We start from the raw sequence: 22,115 nt of genomic DNA, 5'->3' as shown, positions 1-22,115 counted from the left end.
ATATTGGATATTGTCTTTGCAGCTTGTATCACATACAGATCAATAATACAATTGTTATGGTAATTACCTGGCTCTTGTTAAAAAAGAAGAAGAGTCAACTTTTTAAATTTAGAACACTTTGTGAAATAGTCCAATGGTAATAAAGCAATCAAAATTAATAATTCAAATGTATTGTTGTTTATTGTTAGCAGCTGAGTCTTTCGTATAAAAATCCAAGAAATCTGATAAAAGGATTTCCAGAGCGAACCAGCAGACTTTATTTAAACAGTTACTTTAGCACATTTAATGAAGCCTTGGAAATTTTTACTTTGATCAAAGTATATAGCCCAGCATCAGTATCACAATATATTAGCATTTCAATAGCAAAACTACTCAGGTTTAATGTCTGTGATGCAAAGTAACTGGAACAAGGCACATGCCAAGTTACTGTGGATGATTGATGTATTGTGTTTTTTTGACGAGTCGCTAGATAGAAACTCATGTTTGGGTTCATATCCCCATGTGTGGTTGGTTAAAAACAACTTAATAGTATATGAAAGGTTTCCCTTTTCCCATGTTTTGATACCAGGCTCATCTTCTAAACCATGAATGAAAATGTACCCGAAATCCACTTTTTCTTCAAGCAATATTAGCATAGCTTCTTTAAATATATAAGTTATTGTACTAAAAACCCAGCTGATTCTAAGAGAAATGGGTTTTTTTAATTTAGATATGCTAGTCTGTGCATCATAATCATAGAGTTCATGGCTGAGCTTGGCAGCATGAGAAAGATCCTCTTGTCCAAGTTCCCTTAAAAAAAAAAAAGAAGGCCAGCAATTATACAGCGCTTTGAGTACTCCGGGAGAGTAGAAAAGCGCTATATAAGAATCAGTCCATTTACCATTACCAATTGATCAATAACTAACAGTGTGGTGATGGTCGATCTTACAGACCACCTGCACTCTACTTATGCAAACAACATCAAACCGTCCTTATTGTAGGAGTGGCACCATGTAGACTTTATTTTCAGGCTTTAAAATCAGACAGTATCTATAGTACCATAGATAAAACCAGGAAATAAATAAATCGTAATACTACAGTAGCACATTAAAAAGACACATTTCATGTTACAGGTTTAGTTTCCACCGTTACTGAGTAAGTACTTGAAAGGGGGAGATGTTTCAGTGCATACGCAGCACAACAGTGCGCATGCATGGACTGCCACACACGTGCCATGGACGTGGCCCGTGTGTCCTTGAGGTTTACCTACGCCAGAATGTTACAATACATCTCACAGGTTTCATTTCACTGTAATGCAGTCATTCCACAATGCGTTTGTCCATTAACTCACATGATAACGACTGTGTCACATGTTAAAAATGTTGAGTTAAAGTATTCGCCACTTGGTTTAGAGTAGCTCAGGCCTCCTTCAAGCAGACAAAATCTCAAGTAAATCTTCAGCGCGAGTCCAAAATGCGTGACATTAAATTAAGTTTCCCCTGTAAGGTGAATAAAAGAGTTCAGCAGCTAAACTGTAAAAGTGGACTTCTCCACGTAGATACACAAACAGTCCCTGCACATTCCTTTCCCCCTGTTGTTTGTCCAGTTTGAAAAAACAAAAAAACAAAACAAAAACTTCTGTTTTCTCGGTGAGTCGAAGTAGATTGCAGACAGTTCTCTGTGTGCTTATGGAAATAAGGTACTGTGTTTGGAAGAAATGTGACCACTTACCCTCCAAAACCTTAAAACACTACAATAGGGGGGGAATCAGCAGTCTGTCTGCACTTGACAGGAGCGTGTATGATTTCAGGGTGGCACAGGCTGATCTGCATCTAGCCGTCCAGAGGTTTTCCCAGGTACACCATGGTGACTTCAGTGTTGCCGTATACTGCAGACACAGCAGGGAACAGGCAGGTTTTGGGCAGTCCACGGAAAGCCACTCCGAGAAACTCAAAACCTCTCTCAAAGGCTAACGTCTTGTCATCCATGTCTAGAATCACTCGTATTCTCTCCCCGATCTGTGGACAGGCACGGTCACATCAGGAGTTATCATGTTTTCACTTGTACTCTTTACACAATTTCCTTTTAAAATGTCACTTCAAATCTCAAATCCTACCTGATATTTGGGTGCATTGTTACACTGGGGGAAATTCCCGTTGACCTCTCCGTTGTGAAGCAGGTTATTGTCGACCAGGTTCCAGCCCCAGCTCTGGTCATCGCTGCCCAAGAGGGCTACGTAGCCCTGGCACTGCATCTGCGCCCGCTTCGTAGCGATACCTATCACTGCCACGGTGCCCAGGGGGCCCTCCCACCAGATTTCCCAGGCATGTCGCCCTTCCGAAAAGCCGATTTTGCCCCGCGCGCCGTCTGTGCTCTGGGCAATAGGGTTGCGGTGCAGAGTGAAGCCGTTCTTCTTCACGTAAACGTTGCGGGAGCAGTCGTGGGAGCTCAAAGCATGCTGAAAGGCCTTGAGCTGCACAGGAAGACAGTTACAGTTAACAAAATCACAGACACTTGCTGGGAAATCTAAATATTTGTCAGGGGAAAAAAGTTCTGTGAAGCATGCATACAGAAGAAGAGACATGCTACTCCACTTTCCATCTCGCAGGATGCTCATTGCACCATTCAGAGGTGCAGAGCTGAAATATGTTTCATAAGAATGTAGGTAGTGTTTCTAAAAACACTTTGGAACAAATGAATGAGCGTCCTTAGATTGACAATGGACACAGACAAGTTGTTCTCATTCAAACCTTACTTTCATGCCATCAACACTCCTATAAACAGTCTCCATACACAGACTGCTTAAAACAGGTTTTGTTCTATTATGCAACAATAGGCTGGAGACTCAACTCAATATGGACTCCAGTGATAAGCCCAATGGCAACAAAACATCTACTCTACACCTGCTCAGTGTGATCACCAACTGAAAGACAATAATACAACAAGCAAGATTCAGTTTTATGCCCATTTATGTCTTATATTTCACTGAATACGTTAAAAAACACTAGATTACGCTGACATTCAGTAATGTTTATGGGTACACTGTCACTTTGTGTAAAGGCATCACCAAACAGGCAACCCCAGGATAGAGGGATGTGTACTGGTAAACCTACTTTGCCCTTGTAGGTGGGCAGGTTACAAAGGATGTCAGACCGCAGAGCCTCGTCGCTCAGAGTCCGGCTGGAAAGGCTGCGCCACACCTCGCTGTTTTCATCCGCCAGGATATTGTTCCAGTGCCAGCAGACCAGCGAACACCGCATCAGGTCAGTCAGCTCCAGGTAGGAGAAAACATGCTCCAAAACCCTCGCTGGTAGCCTCCCCGCCACCCCTGCGCCTCCTCCGGCTACAGCCGCATATGGAGAGCCGGTGGAGCTGCAACTGGCTGCCGCTGCTGCGCCCAAGCAGGAGGAGCCTCCTCCCCCACCCGCCGCTCCAGACATTATGCCCCTGCTCTTCACCGACGACGCCAGCTGAGCGAGTAGCTTCACCGTACACCGCAAGACGGTTCCTAATATGAGCTCGGCAGCAACATTTTTTAACCTGTAAAAACCCACACGTAGGTCGCGCTAAAACCACAACAGTATACGGACCCGACTCTTCCCACTTCAATGGCTGAATGGAAACGATGCGTCAAGGTCCTCAAAGGGCACGAAGCACTAATTGTCCCGTTGTCACAGAAACGCGAAAATTATTTCGGAAGAAACAGTGGTCAGTTTAAGAAGTAAGCAAAGTCTCCCGAGTCCGGAGACGACGAGCTGTTTGATGAAGCGACGCTCGCGCTCGAGTCAAATAAATTTTACCGCCTGCAAGGACCGCAGAGCCGACATAATGAGTTCAAGGAGGGTTGCTACACAGTACTGTTGCAGTGTTGCGATACTGGACGTTACACCGCTGCAACGTCAAAAGTGTTGTGATTGTGTCGCAAAAAATACGAACCGTATTAAAAGACGATGCAGTTGTTTACCAATAAAAGGCGTTATCTGACCTGTTACGTCATGTTGGTTGGATTTGATAATTATTTTCAGATCGTGTTTGACGGAAAACTAATGATGATAATTTAAAAAGAACTACTGGTGTTTTCATTGTTTAACATGAGATTTACACGTTGTTGAAAGAAAACAAAACCGGTATCTTATATAAAGTATAGTATATTATTTTATTTTTTAATTTGTATACCACGTGACACCACGGAAGTGACGCGGGGTGCTCAAAAGAGTTAAGCAAAGCATCTGGGAGCAAAACAGCAGTTAGCTTTATTTCATTTTAACCCACAAGACCGGAGGAGGTGACTAACTGACGATCAGAGCAGCTAACAGTAAGTTGTTGTGGGTTTTTGTTAACGGGACAGAAAGATGTGCGTGTTATCTGGTAACGGGACAGGCTGCACCGCAGGACACAGCTGTCTGGCTGCCTGCCTCCTGTGCTATGCGGCCTGCTTGACGAGCTGTCCCCCATCTGTCTGCTGTCCGGGGACACTCCGGCGGCTTTGCGCGGTCAGACAGGTGATTAGCGGGTCAGCGTGTAAAGCAACGCTCACCTACGACGACAAACAGGCTAGGCTAACTGCAGGTGGTGAAGATCGTGAAGCTTGTGAGCTAAGCTAGCTGATGGTAACAAAGCCCCGCTGCGTTCACCTTTCCAAATTCTTCTACTTCAGGTTGCCATCTTAATTTTTGCAGGCGACGTATCGAACGTCATGTTTTGAGAAGGCACATGTTACTGCCGAGGGTTTGTGCTTGGAAGGCGAAAGCAGCCTTTAAGACTTACCGATGAGCAGCACGTATTTAGATTTTAGTCTAAGAAAACCTCCAGGAAGAAAAAAAAAACCCCCCAAAAAAACAGAAACGCATAGCTTCACACCTCTCTCGCCCCTGTCGTCCACTGTGTTTGGGTGAAAGAGTATAGTTAAAGTAACACAAATAAAGCCGAATTGCTAAATTATGTTGTTCCTCTCTCTCTCTCTTTGAAAATTAGAAGTTTTGATTAATTTCAGTTTCCTATAAAGAGTCAGCCTATCAAATAAACTGGAGTTAAATCTGGATTCAATTGTAGCGTGACTGTGCTTATAGCAACCCGAGTAAGTGTAATTGTGAATTTATATTTACCAGAGTCCATTCACTTTGAATGAGCACCTTGTAACGAGGTGGAAGGGTTTTTTGTGTTTTTGTTTTTCATGCTCACGTTTCTTAGCTACCGCTAGGTGGAAGCATAGATGCATTAAAATCAACCCAGGGTCCGTCATGGGAAGCAAAAGTCAAGGTTTCTTCGGGAAATGCGCTAAGAAAGCTGTAAAATGTAATAACAATAATGATGCATTTTGTTTCAGGCGCCTTTCAAAACATTCGAGGTCACCTTACACACAGTTTAAAGAGATGTTCTGATGCGAGAGAGAGTTAGTGATACGGATATTTGCTGGGAGGGAATTCTAGAGGCCGAGAGCAGAGCCAACTCATGATCGAGACCCCATGGTAGGAAGAGGAGAGTGAGATGGAGAGAAGGAGATAGCGTCATGTTAATGTGGAGTAACATCTCTGAGGAATGTTTATAGCACCTTGTTAAATTTAAGGTTTGACCCGAACAACAGAATGGCATCAAAAATGCAAAATGAAAGGTCTAGCTGAGTGTATTAATTTTCCAAAAATGTCTTTTACAAACTGCTCACGAACATTGTACAATGACTAGTTGCGCTCATCTCTCTTTCTGCTTTAGACAGTGCTGAGAGCATTAGGAACCATGTTGACACCATTTTTAAAAATAGTGCAAGCACCTTCTCTGTGTTATGTTTAATATCAAACAGAATATATAGTAATGCCAATACAACTGTAATAGGTGCATGTCGGCACACAATATCAGAAAATGCTTATTAGTCTAGTCTTCGCTTTTTTGTTACCGTGACCTTGCAAGGTCATATCATGCAGACCGCTGTCAGTCTTCACTGAGGGACAACGGTTATTATTTGTGATCCCTTTTAGCTGTGTCGTTGGGTAAAAGTAGTAGTTTGTGCACATGCGATGACATAAACGTAATGAAATGTGACGAATGGGAAAGCTACAGTAACAGCAGTCTAATAAATGGAGAGTATGTCAAAGTCTAAGCTCTAAAGAAAGCACACCAAACCAGTTTACATGCTTAAGGTTTCTGAAAGCAGAACTGAAGGTTTTGTTTAAACATTCTGAGGAGTCTTTTCACAATCACTGTGCTGTTTTTGGAACAACAGGGTCACAATCGACAGTAACAGAAAGCTTCATATTCGCATGCCCATCCTTTCCACAAGAGCTCTGCTGGCACACAGATCAGCAGTTGATTTCCATGCATGATTGCATCATTCCAACCTGTCTGTGCTTCTCTTATTTACAGCATCTGCAAGTAGACAGCCACAATGAACCCAGTATACAGCCCTGCACCAACAGGGGTCCCCTTTACCAACACTAAGGGTATAGGTTATCCAGGTAACCTGAAGCATAGTGGTTTAAGAAACAAGCATAATTACAAGAAAATATCTCCCAGCATTGAGAATACTATTATATTCTTGTTTTGTTTCTGGTTTTGGCAGCTGGATTTCCTCTAGGATACGCAGCAGCTGCTCCAGTGTACACTCCCAACATCTACGCAGGAGCAAACCCAGGCTTCCCTAACGGTGAGAAGAAAGTAACGCTGAAATCTGCAGGAGTTTATCTGATAGGTCTTGAAACACATCTTCCTGATGCACTTCAAAAGAGTCAAATTGTTACAGCTGACTTCTTGATTTGAATTAATTATAAACATAACGTAATAAAGAATAAAAGTTCCAAAGAGACTCTTAATAACCCTAAAAAGTGTGTGTGCTTCTCTTCTATGAGGGTCCTGTTTTACTGAGCTGCACAGCCAGTGTTTCTTCCAAGCTTCAGCTATTTTGTCCCAGAGCAAACGGCCCTAATATGAGCCGTCTTCCTCCCTCTCCAGGCTATGCTCAAAGTGCTCCCTTCAAAGTGTCCTGCTCTCCCAGCACAGGGACCGTCCCACCGTACTCCTCCTCCCCAAACCCCTACCCAACTGCTGTGTACCCTGTCAGGAGCACCTACCCCCAACAGAACCCCTATGCACAGGTCAGTCCTTGCTGTATGTGTATATTTTTAATAACACGCTGCCCCTCTTCATCCAGTCTCAGTGCTTGAGCTGTAACGTGTGGTTGTTTGTCCACCAGGCACTAATACCTTCACAACAACAAGGCCCTTACTACACACAGGCTCTGTATGCTCCACCGCCTCATGTCATCCATCACACGACAGTGGTCCAGCCCAATGGGATGCCTGCAGCGATGTATGCCCCGCCTATCCCTCCTCCCCGCAACAACGGTGTCACCATGGGCATGGTAGCCGGCACCACTATGGCCATGTCAGCTGGTGAGCTGCAGCGGTTTATTGAATCTTATCCAGGATACAAATGTGTTCGATTTGTAGTTTTACCTGTGGCTTTCACTTCTCAGGAACTTTGTTGACAACTCCATCGCCAGCGCCTGTCGCTCCCCACCCAGTCACGATGCCCACATATCGGCCTCCTGGCACACCCAGCTACAGCTACGTGCCCCCGCAGTGGTGAAGAGAGAGAAGCGTGAGTATGTTTTAAAAGGATCACAAGTTTGGTCAAAGGTGCAGATTAAAGGTTTACGTTTACACCCGGTGTTCTCTCTGCAGGTCCGGAAGATGGTAGATATGCATTCACACTCCAGTGTTTTTCTCTCGTGGTGACGACCTGCCCCGCCCTGGCAGCGTCTGCTACCAATTCTTCTTCTTCCAGCATAATGTGAATCTAAAACCCAACTACATAGAGTCCCATTTGGATAAGCAGGGGGTGACAAATAGGCCCATCCCCACAACCCCTATTAATGGAATAAGGCTGCATTCCATACCCCCACGCCCCCACCCCCTCAGCGCCAGCACCTCTACAAACCTGCTGCATATCTCACGTCAAACTGCAAAGCCTCCATGCAAACTCTATGTGGACTCTCATGCAGGTTTTTATAGTTTAAATTCGTATGTAGTGAAAAAGGAGTTTGGAATAGTTTTTTTCTCTTTAATTTGGGGGATTAAATATGATGTTGAATGCATGTGTATATATAGATTTACAAATTAATGCTAGCTCAATTTTCCCTGCTGTGACAGATGCAAATTCAATAAAAGGCACAAATCCAAAGGAACTAAGAAAAAAAAAGAGTAATAATCTGCAATGCTGAATCACCAGTGACTATGTCTTAAATGTGAAAGAAAAAAAAAAGACGAGAAACGTTTATTCATGCAAAAACATACCTGCGCCGTCCATCGCGGGCCAAACTGTACTATTTTTCACCGCTTTGTGTTTAGGTAAGTGGTTTTTATCGTTTTCTTTCAGTGATGCAGTGTTTGCATAATGTCTTACCATTTTTGTATTGTAGGAACAAAAGATGGGACTTTGAGTTTGTGCCTCTGTGACTGGTGGCCATTCCAACACTTTTACTTTTTCTGGCCTGTTAAACTTTCTTTTTTTTTTTTCTTTTTTTTCTTTTAAACAAATGGTGTTTCAGTTTCTTTCTTTTTTTCCCCAAAAGTCTGAAGCTGCTCCTGCTTGGGTGATATATGATGTATTCACTTATTTTAGCCAGAAGTGTTCTTGGTGGGGAACAAATATAGGAAGTTATTAGAAGTCAATTGCACCCATTTAATAAGAGTGGATGAGCAGGAAGTGTGTGTGTGTGTGCGTGTGTGTGTGTGCGTGTGTGTGCGTGTGTGTGTGTGCGCGTGCGTGCGTGTGAGAGCGGGACTCGAACGGAAACCATTCTGAATGGTGCCATACAGTGCAACATGCTTAGAATTTTAGACTTACATGTCATTCTAAAGAATTTACTCTTAGGCAGATTTGAAGCACTACATCATTAAATCACCGCTCAACGTGGACATGTTAGGGCACCGTAATGATATTAAACTCCATTTGTGAATAGCACTACTGAATGAAGGCACTAATTCCAAACGGTTTGTAAAAGATATTTGACTTTTTCCGACATCGCTCGCTGTCTTACCTCAAGTCTCCAGGCTAAAAATCCACCAATGTCACTGTTTCAGACATGCTTTTCTATGTTGCCTCGGTCACCTCAGTTAAACATGTTTTGTAAATGTTATTTTTGTGACTTTGGTTGCTGTTTTGTATTCTAAAGAAAGACCAAAAATAAAAACAAATATAAGAATAACCTGTGTTGTGCATGTCTTCTCACTGGGTGTGTTGGGGCAGCTAGAAATGATGACAAAATAAAGAAGAACATGAAACAAAATATATAATATGTTGGACGATTCAAACCGGTTTGAAAGGCAATATTTGGTATGACCATTTTTTTACGACCACATGACATGCCAAATTTTCAGGTAATGGCTCTTTGGGAATCACCTTGTCGGTGGAAGAATTTGTATTTTAAACCTGGAACTCAAAATATAAAGAAACAAGGGCCGACTCAGGACTTTTACACAGTTCTGATTATGATATTGTACTCTAGTCCCCATGGCTCTGTTCTATATTATAGATTTTAGACATTTTATTCTTAAAGTTACTCACTGGTAATTGAGGTCAAGTCAAACAACTTTCTGTAACTTACTTAAAATTTTGTTTTATGAAATTATTATCATTATTGTTGTTGTTGTTAGTTGCTGTTTGGAGAGAAGTAGTAGTATAAACTACTGGCTGCTGTTTAACAGAGGATGGCGTCAAAGCTTTCCTACCTAAATTGGAAAACGAAGAAGAAGATTTCCCATCTTGCAGTTCGGCGCGCGAATTTGGATTTTGTTATGGTCAAGCCGTAGCCTGTATGGCTCAAACATGGTACTGTACTGCTAAACGTTACTCTAACCATTTTTCTCTTTGACAGAATATCCTAGTTTTTATTCTTTAGACGTGTCGGTGTAAGTCTGAGTCTGTTCGCGGCAGTTTTCTCGTGAGCTCGTGTCATTAAGTCTAAACTTTGCATTTATTTCTTAATTGTAGTCTAAGTGGTGGGAGAACAAGCCAAAAGACAGAGGTGAAGTTTTATTAATGCTTGTTCTGAAAGTCAACAAACAATAAGTAGTAAACATGTGAGTGTTGAGGGGGTGAAAGTTATTATTATTATTATTATTTAGCTAATTAGCACTAAGTTTATGCGATCGTCTGCGCGCACCTTGTAGCAAAGCTGAAGTAGTCAAACATTTAACTTCCCGTGCTCACATTGACAAGTGCGAATTAACATTAAGCAACACTAAAATGAGCTGAAAGAATGAATTTATTGTTGTGAGGCAAACACGGAAACAAACACGGTTGATTTGCGTTGGCAGGAAGCGAGCAGAGAGACGCTTACAGATAGTTTTGGAAACGACAGGAGCAGCAGCGGGACAGCCAAATCAGCTGATCGCTTTGAAGGCTTGTGGAGGCAACTTGGAGAGTGTCACCAAAATGCACTTCAGGGTAACTGACAGTTTGATCTCACCTCGTTCATGCTGGCTTTCATATCTATAATCTGAAGTTCAGAAGCTGAATGAAAACACATGTCATCATTGCACTTGTTGCTGTTTCTAGAATTGGAAGCAAAAGTAAGCAAGCTGAAAAAGGAACGTTGCCTGTGAGTATGTTGTGTCACTTTGCGTTTAATGAGAAGGACACTTGAGTCTTAGTAAGTTATGTATGAAGGGTAAAGTGATGTGTTTGTCCTCTACAGAGATGCGCAGAGGCTTGAAGTGTTTTACAGTCGCAACCAGCAGCTCAAGGAGCAAAATAAAAACCTGCAGGATGCCATGGCTCTCCTGGAGGAAAGGTAAATTACCCAAAGATGAATGCACGTGCACTCCACTGTTATTCCCTTTGTAGCAAATGCTTGTTTGTTTGGAATATATGTGTCTTGTTGAACCTCTGTTACATTAACTGGAGCAACATGATACCAAAGACAAGAATAGCCTTTTCTGATTCATTGTATGGATGCTTCAGATTCCCCGCAGACTGAAAGTTAACAAGATTTAATGTGTTGCATTAAAACGGTGTGAAACATAAAGATTGCCAGCTGTGCTTTCCCTTTCCAGGCTTCAAGCAGCAGAGTGTGATCGATGCTCCATCTTAGAGGAGAACCTGAAAAACGGTCAGCAGCAGAATCTGCGTCTTATCGAGAAACTAAGTGAGTGTTTTCATTTCAGTGTCCAACAGCCATTAATAGCCCTCTCTGATGTGCATACACATATGCAGATGCAATCTTTCACAACAATAGTATGTTATATAATATGACGTGTAATATACTAGAATGACTGTGAAAAAACCCTAAAAGATTCTCAGTTTGTTTAAGAACAGAGAAAAACATGTTCTTTGCAAACCTTTGTTCCTCAGAAAATGAAAGAAACCTGCTGGAGGATGAAAACAATAAGCTGCGAGCTGAGCTGCAAAAACTGAAGAGTTCTCGGTAAGCTGTGTTGCATTACTGTTTTTGTTCACAAGAAAAATATGAGAAATGTTTTAAAAAATTAAAGCAATAACTTGAAGTACTTTCAAGTTTATCAGTATCTCGCATCATGGAGGAAGTTTGACTACTCTTTACAGACTTGCTTCAGTTCATTGAGGTCTGGATTTTGACTGGGCCATTGCACAACACCCTGACTCTTCTGTTTTTCAGCTAGTCTGTTGAATGTATATTTGCTGCTTTGATTCAGATCATTGTCTTGTTGCATGAGCCAGTTATTGCCAAGCTTTAGCTGTCAGACAGATGACTTAGAATACTTTAGTATACATGGGAGTTCTTGGATGACTCAGACACATCAAATCATCACCACTCCACCATCGTGCTTTGTGGTGATGTATTTGGGTTTTGCCAAACACATCCCTCTGCATTATACGTACACCTCTTCAGTTTGGTCTCATCTGTTCCAGAGGTCTTGTGGTTTGTTTGTGAGCCTAAGCTGTGCCTTCATGTTCTTTTTAGAGAGAAGCCGCTTTCTCCTGAAAATAAGCCATCTCTGTTCATCTTTTTCTGACTGTGCTGTCATGAACTTTAACATTTACACACTGAGACCTGTAGAGTCTGAGATGTAACCCCTGCTTTCTTATTTTATTGTATTTTATTTTTTTTTTTACAGTTTCTGAGCATTGCACAGTCTACTCATCAAGGTGTATCTTGACATTGATGCATCTGTCTCACATAGACTGTTCTTCATTTGGTTAGATTTTGTGAACGGGTTTTTCTTAGCCAATCATCCACTGCGCTCATGTACTTAAGATGTCTTCAGTTGTCTTTCATGTGTTTTGGTGTTGCTGAGCCTGGTTTGTGCATTTATTCTTTTTACAAATGCAAGTTTATTCTACTGCTCCGATAGGTTTATTTTGTTTTTATGGCTTCTTCCGTTTGCGCCCAGATTTTAATTAATTAATTTTTTAACCTCATATTAAAAGTTCCAGTGAAAAGATACTTAATAGATTTTAAATATATAAAATGGGGGACTGTGTTATGATTCCTGCAAATAGCTGTAAACAGTGCAATACTTTTGTTAAACCTCTTGAATTAAAACTTCTATAAAAATGTGTATCACCTACATTGGTCAGACATTTCAGGAGTGAACAATACATTTTCCCAAGCTGCTACTCAGTATTATTATTTTTATGTCTTTATAAGCTTTTTGGTGCTAACAGCCCCAGTTTCTTCTGTGGCCCCTTGGGAAAATAAATTTCCCTCCTACAGGAGGCCTGTAGGTTCAGGTTCGGTAAGTTTTAAAGTTTCAGTTTCCAGTGAAGCACTACACGTGTGCTTTTCTTTTCAGGTCTGAATCCAAGGAGGCCTCACCCCCAGAACAGGAAGAGGGCGTTATTCCAGACTCCCCGATCTTGCCCAGCTCACTGCCTGTGGTAAACAGATTGAAGAAACAGAAAAATAACAACCAAATGAAGCGTGTGCGCTATGCAGAGGTGCCTCTACCACAGTCTAATAATTCGCTCTTCAATGGTCAGTCCTCTTTAAAGTAGCTTCCTCTTTCGTCACCTGTCTGAAGACACAAACCAGTTTTCTAATATAAATTCTTTTTTTAAGAGCTATACAAAGATCCTGACGGTGCCACAAAGAATCCTGGAAGAGCAGAAGTGCTCGTCCCTAACACCTGTGAAATGGACGCGTCGCAGATCTCAAGTATGACTTCATCCATTATTGGTCTTCCGTAGATGCGATCATGAGCGCTGTAAAGGTGTTGCTGTTAACATGTCTGTTTCCCTTTTCAGACGATGTGACTGAAGATGAGGCAGCAATTGCAGAAACTTGTGGCCTTGAACTTATTGAAAAGCAGCAGATGGTGTGTGTAAGCAGGATTTGAAACAAATGATGATCTAATAAAAATGTAATGTGATCACGCTTTAATAAAAACAAATCTTAGGTGTGATCAAACAGATTAGCTCTCTCTTTCTCACCTTAGAATCTCAGGAAAGCCCCAAGCCAGCAAAGAAACTTCAGCACTCTCTGGAAGCAGGAAGTTCGTTTAAAGTAAGCATTGAGATATCATCTTCTGCTGTGGCAGACACCTGCATGTGGAAAAGAGAAAAAAAATAACAGTTCGGTGCTACAGTTATATTTGTTTCCCTCTTCAAGGCCTTGCTTCTCCTCCTCTTCATCCACACTGATGCACAGTCCAGACTCAACATCTAAAGGGTCCCCATCTCTTCTCCCACGCATCAAATGGTTTGCAGAAGGCGGCAGTGTGTGCAGGGCAAAACGGGTGAAGGAGGGAAGTCCAGAGGTACAGGAACGCAGTCAACGAGGACTCCAAGAAGACGCGGACAACCAGGAGGAAGGCGAACACCTACAGCGTGAACAGATCAGCCAGACTGCCATATCTGTGAGCAATCCAAGCATCAAGAAGGAGCTACTAGATAGGAAGGCAAGAGAAGGCAGTAACATCATTTTCAAATTTTAACCAAGTTTAGTGTCCAGGCTGTTTAATTAAATGTAAGACAGAAATATAGAGTTTCAAAGTGCTTTTTATATCACACAGGTACAGTCAGGACATAATATGAGCACCAGCCAAAAGCCAAGCGCTTCTTGTAGCAGTCCTGCTTTCAAGAAGCCAAAAATGAAGGTTAAACTGGATGCAGATGGGAAGAAAAGAACCCCTCTGCAGGATCTGAATGCTTCACAAGGCCAGCGTGAAGCTAAAGACGGTGATTTCTCTTCAGCAAAGTCATTTGAAGGACATGTGGATATTTCTGATTGTTGTACAGTTTGAAATGCTCCTCAATAATATTCAATTAACTTGAATGTGGCTGTGTGTTCCAGCTGATAGGAAGCACACAGTGGAGCCTACATGGAGCATCGATCCCGCGCTCGCTCTGTCCATGTACGACAGCGAGTGGAAAGGAGACGAGGTATAGTCACGTGAGCTGCTCTGCTGAACAACCTTCACCCTCCCTTTAAACACACTTTCTTTTGAGGGGCTGCCCAAGGTGCATTCACTATACTGTAAGCTGGCTCGGGGCCTTTGGGCTTGGCCATATTAGAAATATCCTCTCTTATTAACATCATCCAGACCTGGGAGTAGAAAAAACTGCCTGAAATGCGAGTGCTGAGGTTGATCTGAAGCCTGAGTTTTTATCTCACGGGGGTTACTTGTACATATTAAATGTGCTCTATAAATAAAGATTGTTGATATTAGGGCTGCCACGATTAGTCGACTAGTCACGATTACGTCGACTATCAAAATCGTCGACGACTAATTTAATAGTCGATGTGTCGTTTGAAGCTTTGTAAGATCCCAAAAGATGCAGGAATAAGTAGTAGGATTCAAGAGTGTAATAACGGACTGAAAGAGAAGATGGCAGCACTGCATGTACAAGGATGCAAGCTGCCGTTAAACCCTGAAGTAGAAGAAGAAGCTGTGTCCCAGAATTCATAGTGCGGCCCTGCTCAGTTTCCAACAATGGCGGCAGTTAATTAGTTTTAATATTACTCTTATTATTGTTTCTGGGTTACAAAATAAATGTTTAGCATATTTTCAGGCGAGAATGTAACTGTGTAAACCTCAAGTATCTGCTCAGTTTATCAAGACATCACATATTTTCAAAAGCGCTCCGACGTTTTCGGAGACGTCTGTTACCCACTAGCTCGATAGCTAGCCGGGGGCAAGGCTCACTAGAGCCGGTGAGAATACCAGACTCCGGGCAAATCGTTTTCATACCCACCGCCGTCTTTCGCTACTCAGGTTAAACATGATATATAAGTCACTTAGATAACTTAAAAATGTTATTGTTTGACTTTTTTTTTTTTAGTATTTTATTTGTTCCTGAGTAAATCAGTTTGGCTGAGATTAAAGTTATAGTTTTTACACAGCTGAATAAACATCAAGCAGACAACTGATTATCAGAAGTGTGAGATGCTCGAGAATATACTCCGGTGTCCTGTTATATTTTAGATAGCAAGGAGTTTATTAAACTTAACCGAAGCAATCTGCAAATTTCATTAAAATTTAATAAACTATCATCTTGTCTTTATTTTTAGTTAGCACATACCTTAAACACTTAAAGCTGTAAGCTAATGATAGTTATATAAGAGCAGATGCTGCTGGTGCAATAAGCTGTATGTTTTAAGTCCAATGGATGCATGATCTGATTAGTCGACTAATCGCAAAAATAATCGGTGACTAGTCGACTATCAAAATAATCGTTTGTGGCAGCCCTAGTACATATACTGACCTCATTATTTTAAACTGTGTCCCTATTTAATGTGAGCGTTCATCATTTTAACATTATTTAAATTAAATCTATTCATCTGGACACATCATTGTAAGAGTCTCTAACACAGGTTTTGTGTGTGTTCCAGGAAATGGATGAGCAGCAGCATCATGTGGAGATGGCAGATACAGACTGCACCTGGGTCAGTCACAGCTTACTTCAGCGTCAAAGAGAGAAGGATCGAGACAGAGGAGACAGTGTGTTCGGTGAATATAAACTGCAAGACTCTTTTTCTAAAATATTTAAAATATGCTGATTAAAACTGTTAGTGATCTCAACTGTCCCTACTTCAAGGACTCGGTGAAAAAGCAAATGATAGCTTGGATATGATGTTCGACACTACGGCTTACGGGGAGTACAAATCTTGCAACAGTTCACATCTAGGCCAGAGCCAGCCCTGTGACAGTGATGATGATGAAGAAGAGGAGGCCATTGGTGAGCTTTTAGATTAAAAGAAAATGTGTGCAATCTTGTCTAGATTAGTATTTTCATATATCTATTCGTAAGGTAAACCCTGTTTTTTGTTTCCCTAAATTCTCCAAATAAGGAGAAGATCCTCCTGAAGACAGTGCATGCCAGTCTAAAGCACAGTAAGAAACTGATCAACCTTTTCAGGTGTTTACCTGAAGATGATCATGTTTGCTGGTCAGACATTGTCAGTTTTCCATAACCTATATCTGTCTCTGGATTAGACACCCAGCGTTTGCACATGTAGCAGTCGTTCGCAAAAAGGATGAGAGAAGAAAACTGAAGGGCACTACCTGTAAGGAATGTGAAATTGTAAGTATTCTGAGTACAGAGTTGAATAAAACTCACACACTGCTGACACTGATCCTATTTTAAATAACTGTTTACCTGCAGTATTACGCCCATCTGCCAGAGGAGGAAAAACAGAAAAAGCTGTCTGCTTGCTCAAGGCATCGTTTCCTGTACGTTCCTCCATGCACACCTGAAAACTTCTGGGAAGTTGGATTCCCATCAACACAAACGTGCATTGAGAGAGGTAATTTAACAGTTATGCACTGTAGATTAAAGCAGTAAGGGCAAAACATTTGAACCTATTTCTCAGCAGGACCGTTCTTCATCCTCTCATGCTTTTCAGTGCAAGAGAGAGGATTGCACTGTCTTTAACACTAAGATGTGTCCTCTGTCGTAGGTTACATCAAAGAAGAGAAGAATCCTGAGGCGCGCTTACGGAGGAGGCAGCCATTAAATGCTTTATTCTCACCGAAGCGAAACAAGGAGGAGAAATAAAAATGTCCATCTGTAAAAGAGCTGATGCTGTGAAGGTTGACGTTGTTTCCTTTCTCCCCTTCAGTCTTTTTGACTTGTGTTTTGTTTTTTAAATGTTTTTTGTGTGGATAGTTTGGATGAATAAATAATTGTGTAGCTATGGAGTGTTGGGATTGTCACAGTTCATCTACAAATGACAAATAAGTAAGTAATAATATGCAAACCTTTAAATTCTGACCCAGTGCAGTAAGGACAGTTTGTACCAAACTTTTATTTGGTCAGGAGATCAGATAATAGACAATATTATAAAATGAATGTAGAAAAATAGAATCTGCATTCCCAGTTAATAAAGAAAAAGTCATTTGAGGTGAACTCGTCTAAAGTGCTGAAATTCGTCACACGTGAGAATCCCTCTCAGAATAGATCAGCAGAGCCTCTCCGACGTGACTGACGACCACACTGCAATCAAAAACAGATCAGGGCTTTCGTCAAAAATCCAGCGTCACGAGCTTAACGTGTATTAAACTGGAAAACAAAAAGCATTAAAAGTTGAACATAAACCTGCAGCTTTTTAAAACCACAACTGAGAAGAATTCACGTACAAATGTTCACAAACAACATGTTAGAACAAACAAGACAGAAGCAGAAATCTGAAGCATGGAAAATGAACATTTGTTTTTGTTTCTGTACTGAAATGAGCTGGAAACAGAAAAGTTTGGTACCTACCACAAAACAGACGAAGGATTAGAGTTCACAGAGAAAATAAATGGAGACAGGAGCATGGCAGTAACCTGACAGGACATAATCCAACAAGTAAATCGCATCAGTTTGACTTTGACGATCAACACGTGTGTGTTTGATGAACTGTGTGTTACATGAATTTAATATATCTGAAGAGTTAAGTCACCTTAGATAAAAAGATCCAAACCCCAAAGTGTTCAAAGGACAGTCCGCTTTTTAATTTGACTGTAGCCAACCGCAGCAAAAAGCCCAGCAGAGCGCTGTGAAGTGAGACGCACAACCAGTAAGAAGGACAAACTTCCTCTGTCCTATTAAACCTTTTACAGAACTGGAACAGGAGTCCTTGTACATAAACACACTGAATATGTCGTTATTTAAAACTTTCTAACAAAGATCTACTTATTTTATAACCAAGTATAATTAGAACAGACTCTGAAGGCTTCAGTTTGATATGAACTCAAAGGATGACAGCTTGTTTTTACTGCTAACCAACACCGATGCAATCAATATTAGAGAAAACTGATGGTTTCACCTGGCACAGCAGCCACAGTGAAATGTGTGCGACTGCAGGGACGGGAACTCCAAGGCACCCGTGAGGTCACCTGCACAGGGACAAGAGGCCTAAATTTACATGTCATACGTGTTGCTTTTTATGACTTCAATTGTGTTTCACAGTTGGACAGTCAAAGTTTCAAATAATGAGGTCAGCATATCAATGATCCCTGTGCATGTAAATCAGAGGGTTGAGACTGCTCTCACTGCTTCAGAAGACTCTTTTTTTCAGTTGTTGTGCCTAGAGGACGTGAGGATTTTATCCACTAACTCATGCAAATCTATAGTAGTGGAGTCCTATGATAAAAAAATATAAATATATACACACATATATATGAAAATGAGCTGGAGACAGTGTTAGTAACAGAAAGACAGGAGGCAGAGCTGGAAGTGGAGGTTGAAGATGTTAAACTAGCACGGCAGAGTGACAGCTCAGGTTGAGCGGTTTGGAGAGAAGAGACAGTGGACAAATTGGACAAAGGAGTTTTTAAGGTGGAGATGCCAGGCAGGAGGAAAAGAGGAAGACCTCAGAGGAGATCCATGGATGTAGTGAAAGAGGACATGCAGGGGGGTGGTGTGACAGAGGAGGAGGGTCTGCTGTGCTGGCTCCTAAAGAAGTAGAAGAGGAGCTGCAAAATGAGCAATAACAGAAGTTTTTGTGAGAATATTTGCAGAATCTGTGTGAGGTCAGTCGTACCTGTCGGGTGAGCAGCAACAGCCAGCAGCAGCACACTGTTGTTCAAAGGGGGGAAGCTATAAGTAGGCACTGATAATATCTAAATCTGCTTAATGTGAAAGGTTAAAGGTTTGAAATGAATCCGACTGAATAACTTAGACATCACTATCCCGTATACTGACCCTTAATTTTAAGACTTATGAATGGCAGTCGAAATAGGAAACTAATAAGCTTTTTTGGATCATGTCTAACGCATCAACACTTGGGTTTATCACAATTCTTTACACGTAGTTTAAGTAAATTAATACTCTCACGTTAGAAGATTTAAGGTTCAGCCTCAGATGAAACTATTTAGACTTGAATCTTACCTGAACAGGTAGTTAATGCACTGCTGCTCAAGATCACTGCAATCAAATCACAAAAGCAGCGTCTTCAGCCTCTGATGTGCAGCAGAGCAAGCTGAAGCTGAGAAACTGCACCGCATGCTAGATTAGGAACGCGCTCATGTGCGCCCATCAAAGGCTTTCACTCACCTCAGGCTGACGGACTTGTAGTGAACTTGAAAGACCCTATATGCACCTGCAAAACAGTGTTGTTGTTTCAATTTCTGCTGTTGTTGCAGTCGTTTATTGCCATTAAAAGATTTAAGCCTTAGGGCAAAAACGACTCTCAGCTCAAACACAACATCGCCTCAAACTCTCGGCCTTATCACTCAAGGCTCAGACATCTTCATCATCATTCTTCTCACAGTTAAAAGTGTTTGCTTTTCTTTATCATCTTTTGATATTAGACTTACCAACACAGGCGAGATGGCAGACGGCCCACAGGTAACCGCTGTGGTCAACCTGCAAGGCAAAGACACATACTAACTAACTTGATCTACGGCACCGGCTATAAGGGAGCCAGGACTGTTAATTACCTGAGGGTCATAAAAAGGAAGGTTGATGGCTGAAAGCAGCATGAGGCATAGGCTGGAAGAGAAGGAGGGACGTTTACAGTCAGGCTGTTGAGTGAAATGTGTGAATCTCTTTTAAAAAAAATAATAAAAAACATCCATACCTGATAAATTTCAGCCACTGTGTCTTCTGCTAAAAAACAAAAAGCAGAGAGAGCACACATGCTGATTTTCTGCCATTTGCTTCCAATGAACACAATTAGGAGCAGGACTGTGAAGCACATGACTGAACATATCAGTTTACAGCAGGTGGTGAGCGCACTTACCTCTCTGCGGATGACCTTGAAGATCATGTAACTAACGGCATGAGAGCAGTTCTGAAGAGTGAAGAAGAAGGGAATGTCCTGCGTGGAGGAGACACACTTATAACAAGATTGTCACAGTAGCAAGAAAAATCAGCACATGAATGCGAATTGAATGCTGCAGCGATCTGCGATGTTATTTTAAGTGAACTGTACACTTACTAAACGTGATAATGCCCGGGAACCAGCGTAAATGTTCCCCACAAATAGGAGGGAGCCCGGAAGCCAGGACAGAGCCGCAGATCTGTAATGTAATATTAGAGCACGTGGATCGTGTGGAAATCTCCCACGCGGCAGTATAATATCAAACCCTGCAGAAAGCAGTGCAGTGACAGTACCTGGTGATGCGGTTTATTTCCACCCATCCCAGCTTTCCAGACACTAGAAGCAGGATAGCTCCAATAAATGTCTGCCATCTGGAAATGTGCAGTTTGGTCGTGTTAGCGAGAACAAACACGAGGTTATTCAGGTATCACACAACAGGGTGCATAATTAAACTAATGAATAATTCCTTTTACTTTTTTAGATTTATTGAAATGTATTCTCCTCAAAGAAGAGTCACTTCACAAATATTTATTTTCAGTTACTCACCCTTGAAATAAGGTTGGATAGGTGAAGTTTAACACTGACAGGACAAACTACAAAAAAAGAGAAGATAGTGAACTCATTTCAAATGCAGGCAGTGTGGTATTAATCATTTCCCTAGAGATGCTTCATTACTCCCGCCAAAACCCATTTAAAAGTCTGCCAATTAGGTTTGTACAGATGTCTCTATAAATCTGTATGGGATACAACACGACTCTAACTATGTGATATAATCGAGTTTTCAATTCGGCATAACTGTGGATCCTATTCACACTTTGTCTTTGTGCACTTCCTGCACTTATTTCTACTCCCTGATACCAAGCGCGATTATTACCCTTTACACAGCTGATTTGTCTGGATGGATTCACCTGGGATTACTCAAAGCATCTCCGAGGAATCTCTAAATCAGTAACCTCCTTTTCAAACTAAAAATTTTGACTCGTATCCTCGCTGGTACCCACCTTGTTCGTGAAATATGACACAACAAAAACAAGGCTAAAAGCGAGGCCGGTGACGTGTCTCCTCCACTGCATGATGGTCTGCAGACACGCTGCAGCTGGGACATGATGAGAAGTACCAACAAAAATAATAACGCTTTTAATACAGCGGCTCCTTTTTCAAACTGAAGACCTCTCAGGATCGGAAACTTCCCTCACTGTCACCACACATGACGCGTCAAGACGCAGGCACACCGAGATCGTCTATGCATGGGCAGATCGTTCACTGCGCTGTCTGTGTGTCCCACACACAGCAAGTTTACCACCACATGTACACTGATAAGATACTATTGTTTATTTATTCTGTCCTTTTTTAATCATTGTAAATTTGTTGCATTTGGATTTGGGATAAATTCCATTTTGTGTGTATCTTACTTTGTCCTTATTTTGCAATCGGCCTGATTGTGGCAGAAAGGACGGTTCATGCTGTATGTTGATTGTTTTGGTTTGAGGGTGTGACTTGGATGATGACAGTCTCTGGTGATGTGCTGTGCTCTTTTATTTAGCGGTTTTGTGTGTGTATAATACGTCAGTTGGTGGAAGAAGAAATTGCTCTCCATTAAGGTTTTTTTAAGCTTTTAAAACCACGTCCCAAACCTAATCTGGGCCTAATAACGTACCTAACCTAGTTGCATTGTAGAGGATTTTGGGCTCCTTTACCATAGTAAAAATCCAGCTGCTGTATTCCTATTCCTCAAAATGCTTGTGAGGTCTGCGCACATTAAAAATCATTGTAACCCACTAATTTAACTTTTAACCAATTTTCAAGTGCATTTGTTTTTTGGTTTTCTGATTCAAATTAAAAAAAATCTTGAAAACTCCCACTATTATAGCAGTGAACGTTAAATTACTGTGTTTGTGGTTAAAATTACAAAATA

At 41.5% G+C, this 22,115-nt stretch overlaps 4 protein-coding genes across 5 annotated transcripts; 2 read left to right on the top strand and 2 right to left on the bottom strand.

The window, feature by feature from the left end:
- Window positions 1–971: 971 nt before the first annotated feature.
- fbxo45 (F-box protein 45) lies at window positions 972–3,915 on the bottom strand. Its single transcript, XM_063484029.1, has 3 exons — window positions 3,093–3,915; window positions 2,096–2,452; window positions 972–1,997 (listed from the first exon to the last, which is right to left on the bottom strand). Exons 1-3 carry the CDS (start codon window positions 3,417–3,419, stop codon window positions 1,812–1,814), a joined length of 870 nt encoding a protein of 289 aa, XP_063340099.1. The 5' UTR covers window positions 3,420–3,915; the 3' UTR covers window positions 972–1,811.
- A 238-nt stretch (window positions 3,916–4,153) lies between these two features.
- Window positions 4,154–9,168, top strand: fam168b (family with sequence similarity 168 member B). Its single transcript, XM_063484030.1, has 7 exons — window positions 4,154–4,294; window positions 6,337–6,428; window positions 6,533–6,616; window positions 6,922–7,064; window positions 7,163–7,361; window positions 7,445–7,569; window positions 7,653–9,168. The coding sequence occupies exons 2-6, from the start codon at window positions 6,359–6,361 to the stop codon at window positions 7,555–7,557; spliced, it is 609 nt and encodes a 202-aa protein (XP_063340100.1). The 5' UTR covers window positions 4,154–4,294; window positions 6,337–6,358; the 3' UTR covers window positions 7,558–7,569; window positions 7,653–9,168.
- Window positions 9,169–9,335: 167 nt separating this feature from the next.
- rbbp8 (retinoblastoma binding protein 8) lies at window positions 9,336–17,389 on the top strand. The gene is made up of 19 exons (XM_063483240.1): window positions 9,336–9,350; window positions 10,290–10,419; window positions 10,531–10,573; window positions 10,670–10,765; window positions 11,028–11,119; window positions 11,326–11,398; window positions 12,747–12,928; window positions 13,013–13,108; window positions 13,198–13,268; window positions 13,389–13,456; window positions 13,562–13,850; window positions 13,965–14,130; window positions 14,246–14,334; window positions 15,785–15,902; window positions 15,991–16,131; window positions 16,244–16,286; window positions 16,389–16,476; window positions 16,558–16,699; window positions 16,853–17,389. The coding sequence occupies exons 1-19, from the start codon at window positions 9,336–9,338 to the stop codon at window positions 16,948–16,950; spliced, it is 2,040 nt and encodes a 679-aa protein (XP_063339310.1). The 3' UTR covers window positions 16,951–17,389.
- Window positions 17,191–21,396, bottom strand: LOC134634422 (UDP-N-acetylglucosamine transporter TMEM241 homolog). Of its 2 annotated transcripts, none has more exons than XM_063483615.1 (15): window positions 21,202–21,396; window positions 20,747–20,793; window positions 20,494–20,571; window positions 20,318–20,399; window positions 20,120–20,197; window positions 19,958–19,983; window positions 19,818–19,869; window positions 19,695–19,743; window positions 19,432–19,477; window positions 19,267–19,302; window positions 18,920–18,954; window positions 18,203–18,272; window positions 17,837–17,930; window positions 17,656–17,720; window positions 17,191–17,388 (listed from the first exon to the last, which is right to left on the bottom strand). In XM_063483615.1, exons 1-15 carry the CDS (start codon window positions 21,271–21,273, stop codon window positions 17,325–17,327), a joined length of 894 nt encoding a protein of 297 aa, XP_063339685.1. In that variant the 5' UTR covers window positions 21,274–21,396; the 3' UTR covers window positions 17,191–17,324. The 2 variants fall into 2 exon arrangements, with proteins under 2 accessions (XP_063339685.1, XP_063339684.1); XM_063483614.1 differs by having other exon boundaries at window positions 17,192–17,388; window positions 19,958–19,986.
- Window positions 21,397–22,115: the final 719 nt, after the last annotated feature.

This window comes from Pelmatolapia mariae, linkage group LG9 (genome assembly GCF_036321145.2).
Source record: "Pelmatolapia mariae isolate MD_Pm_ZW linkage group LG9, Pm_UMD_F_2, whole genome shotgun sequence".
Lineage (NCBI taxonomy): Eukaryota > Metazoa > Chordata > Actinopteri > Cichliformes > Cichlidae > Pelmatolapia > Pelmatolapia mariae.
Note: the sequence above shows the minus strand (reverse complement) of the source record. Positions and strands in the feature narration are given on the sequence as shown.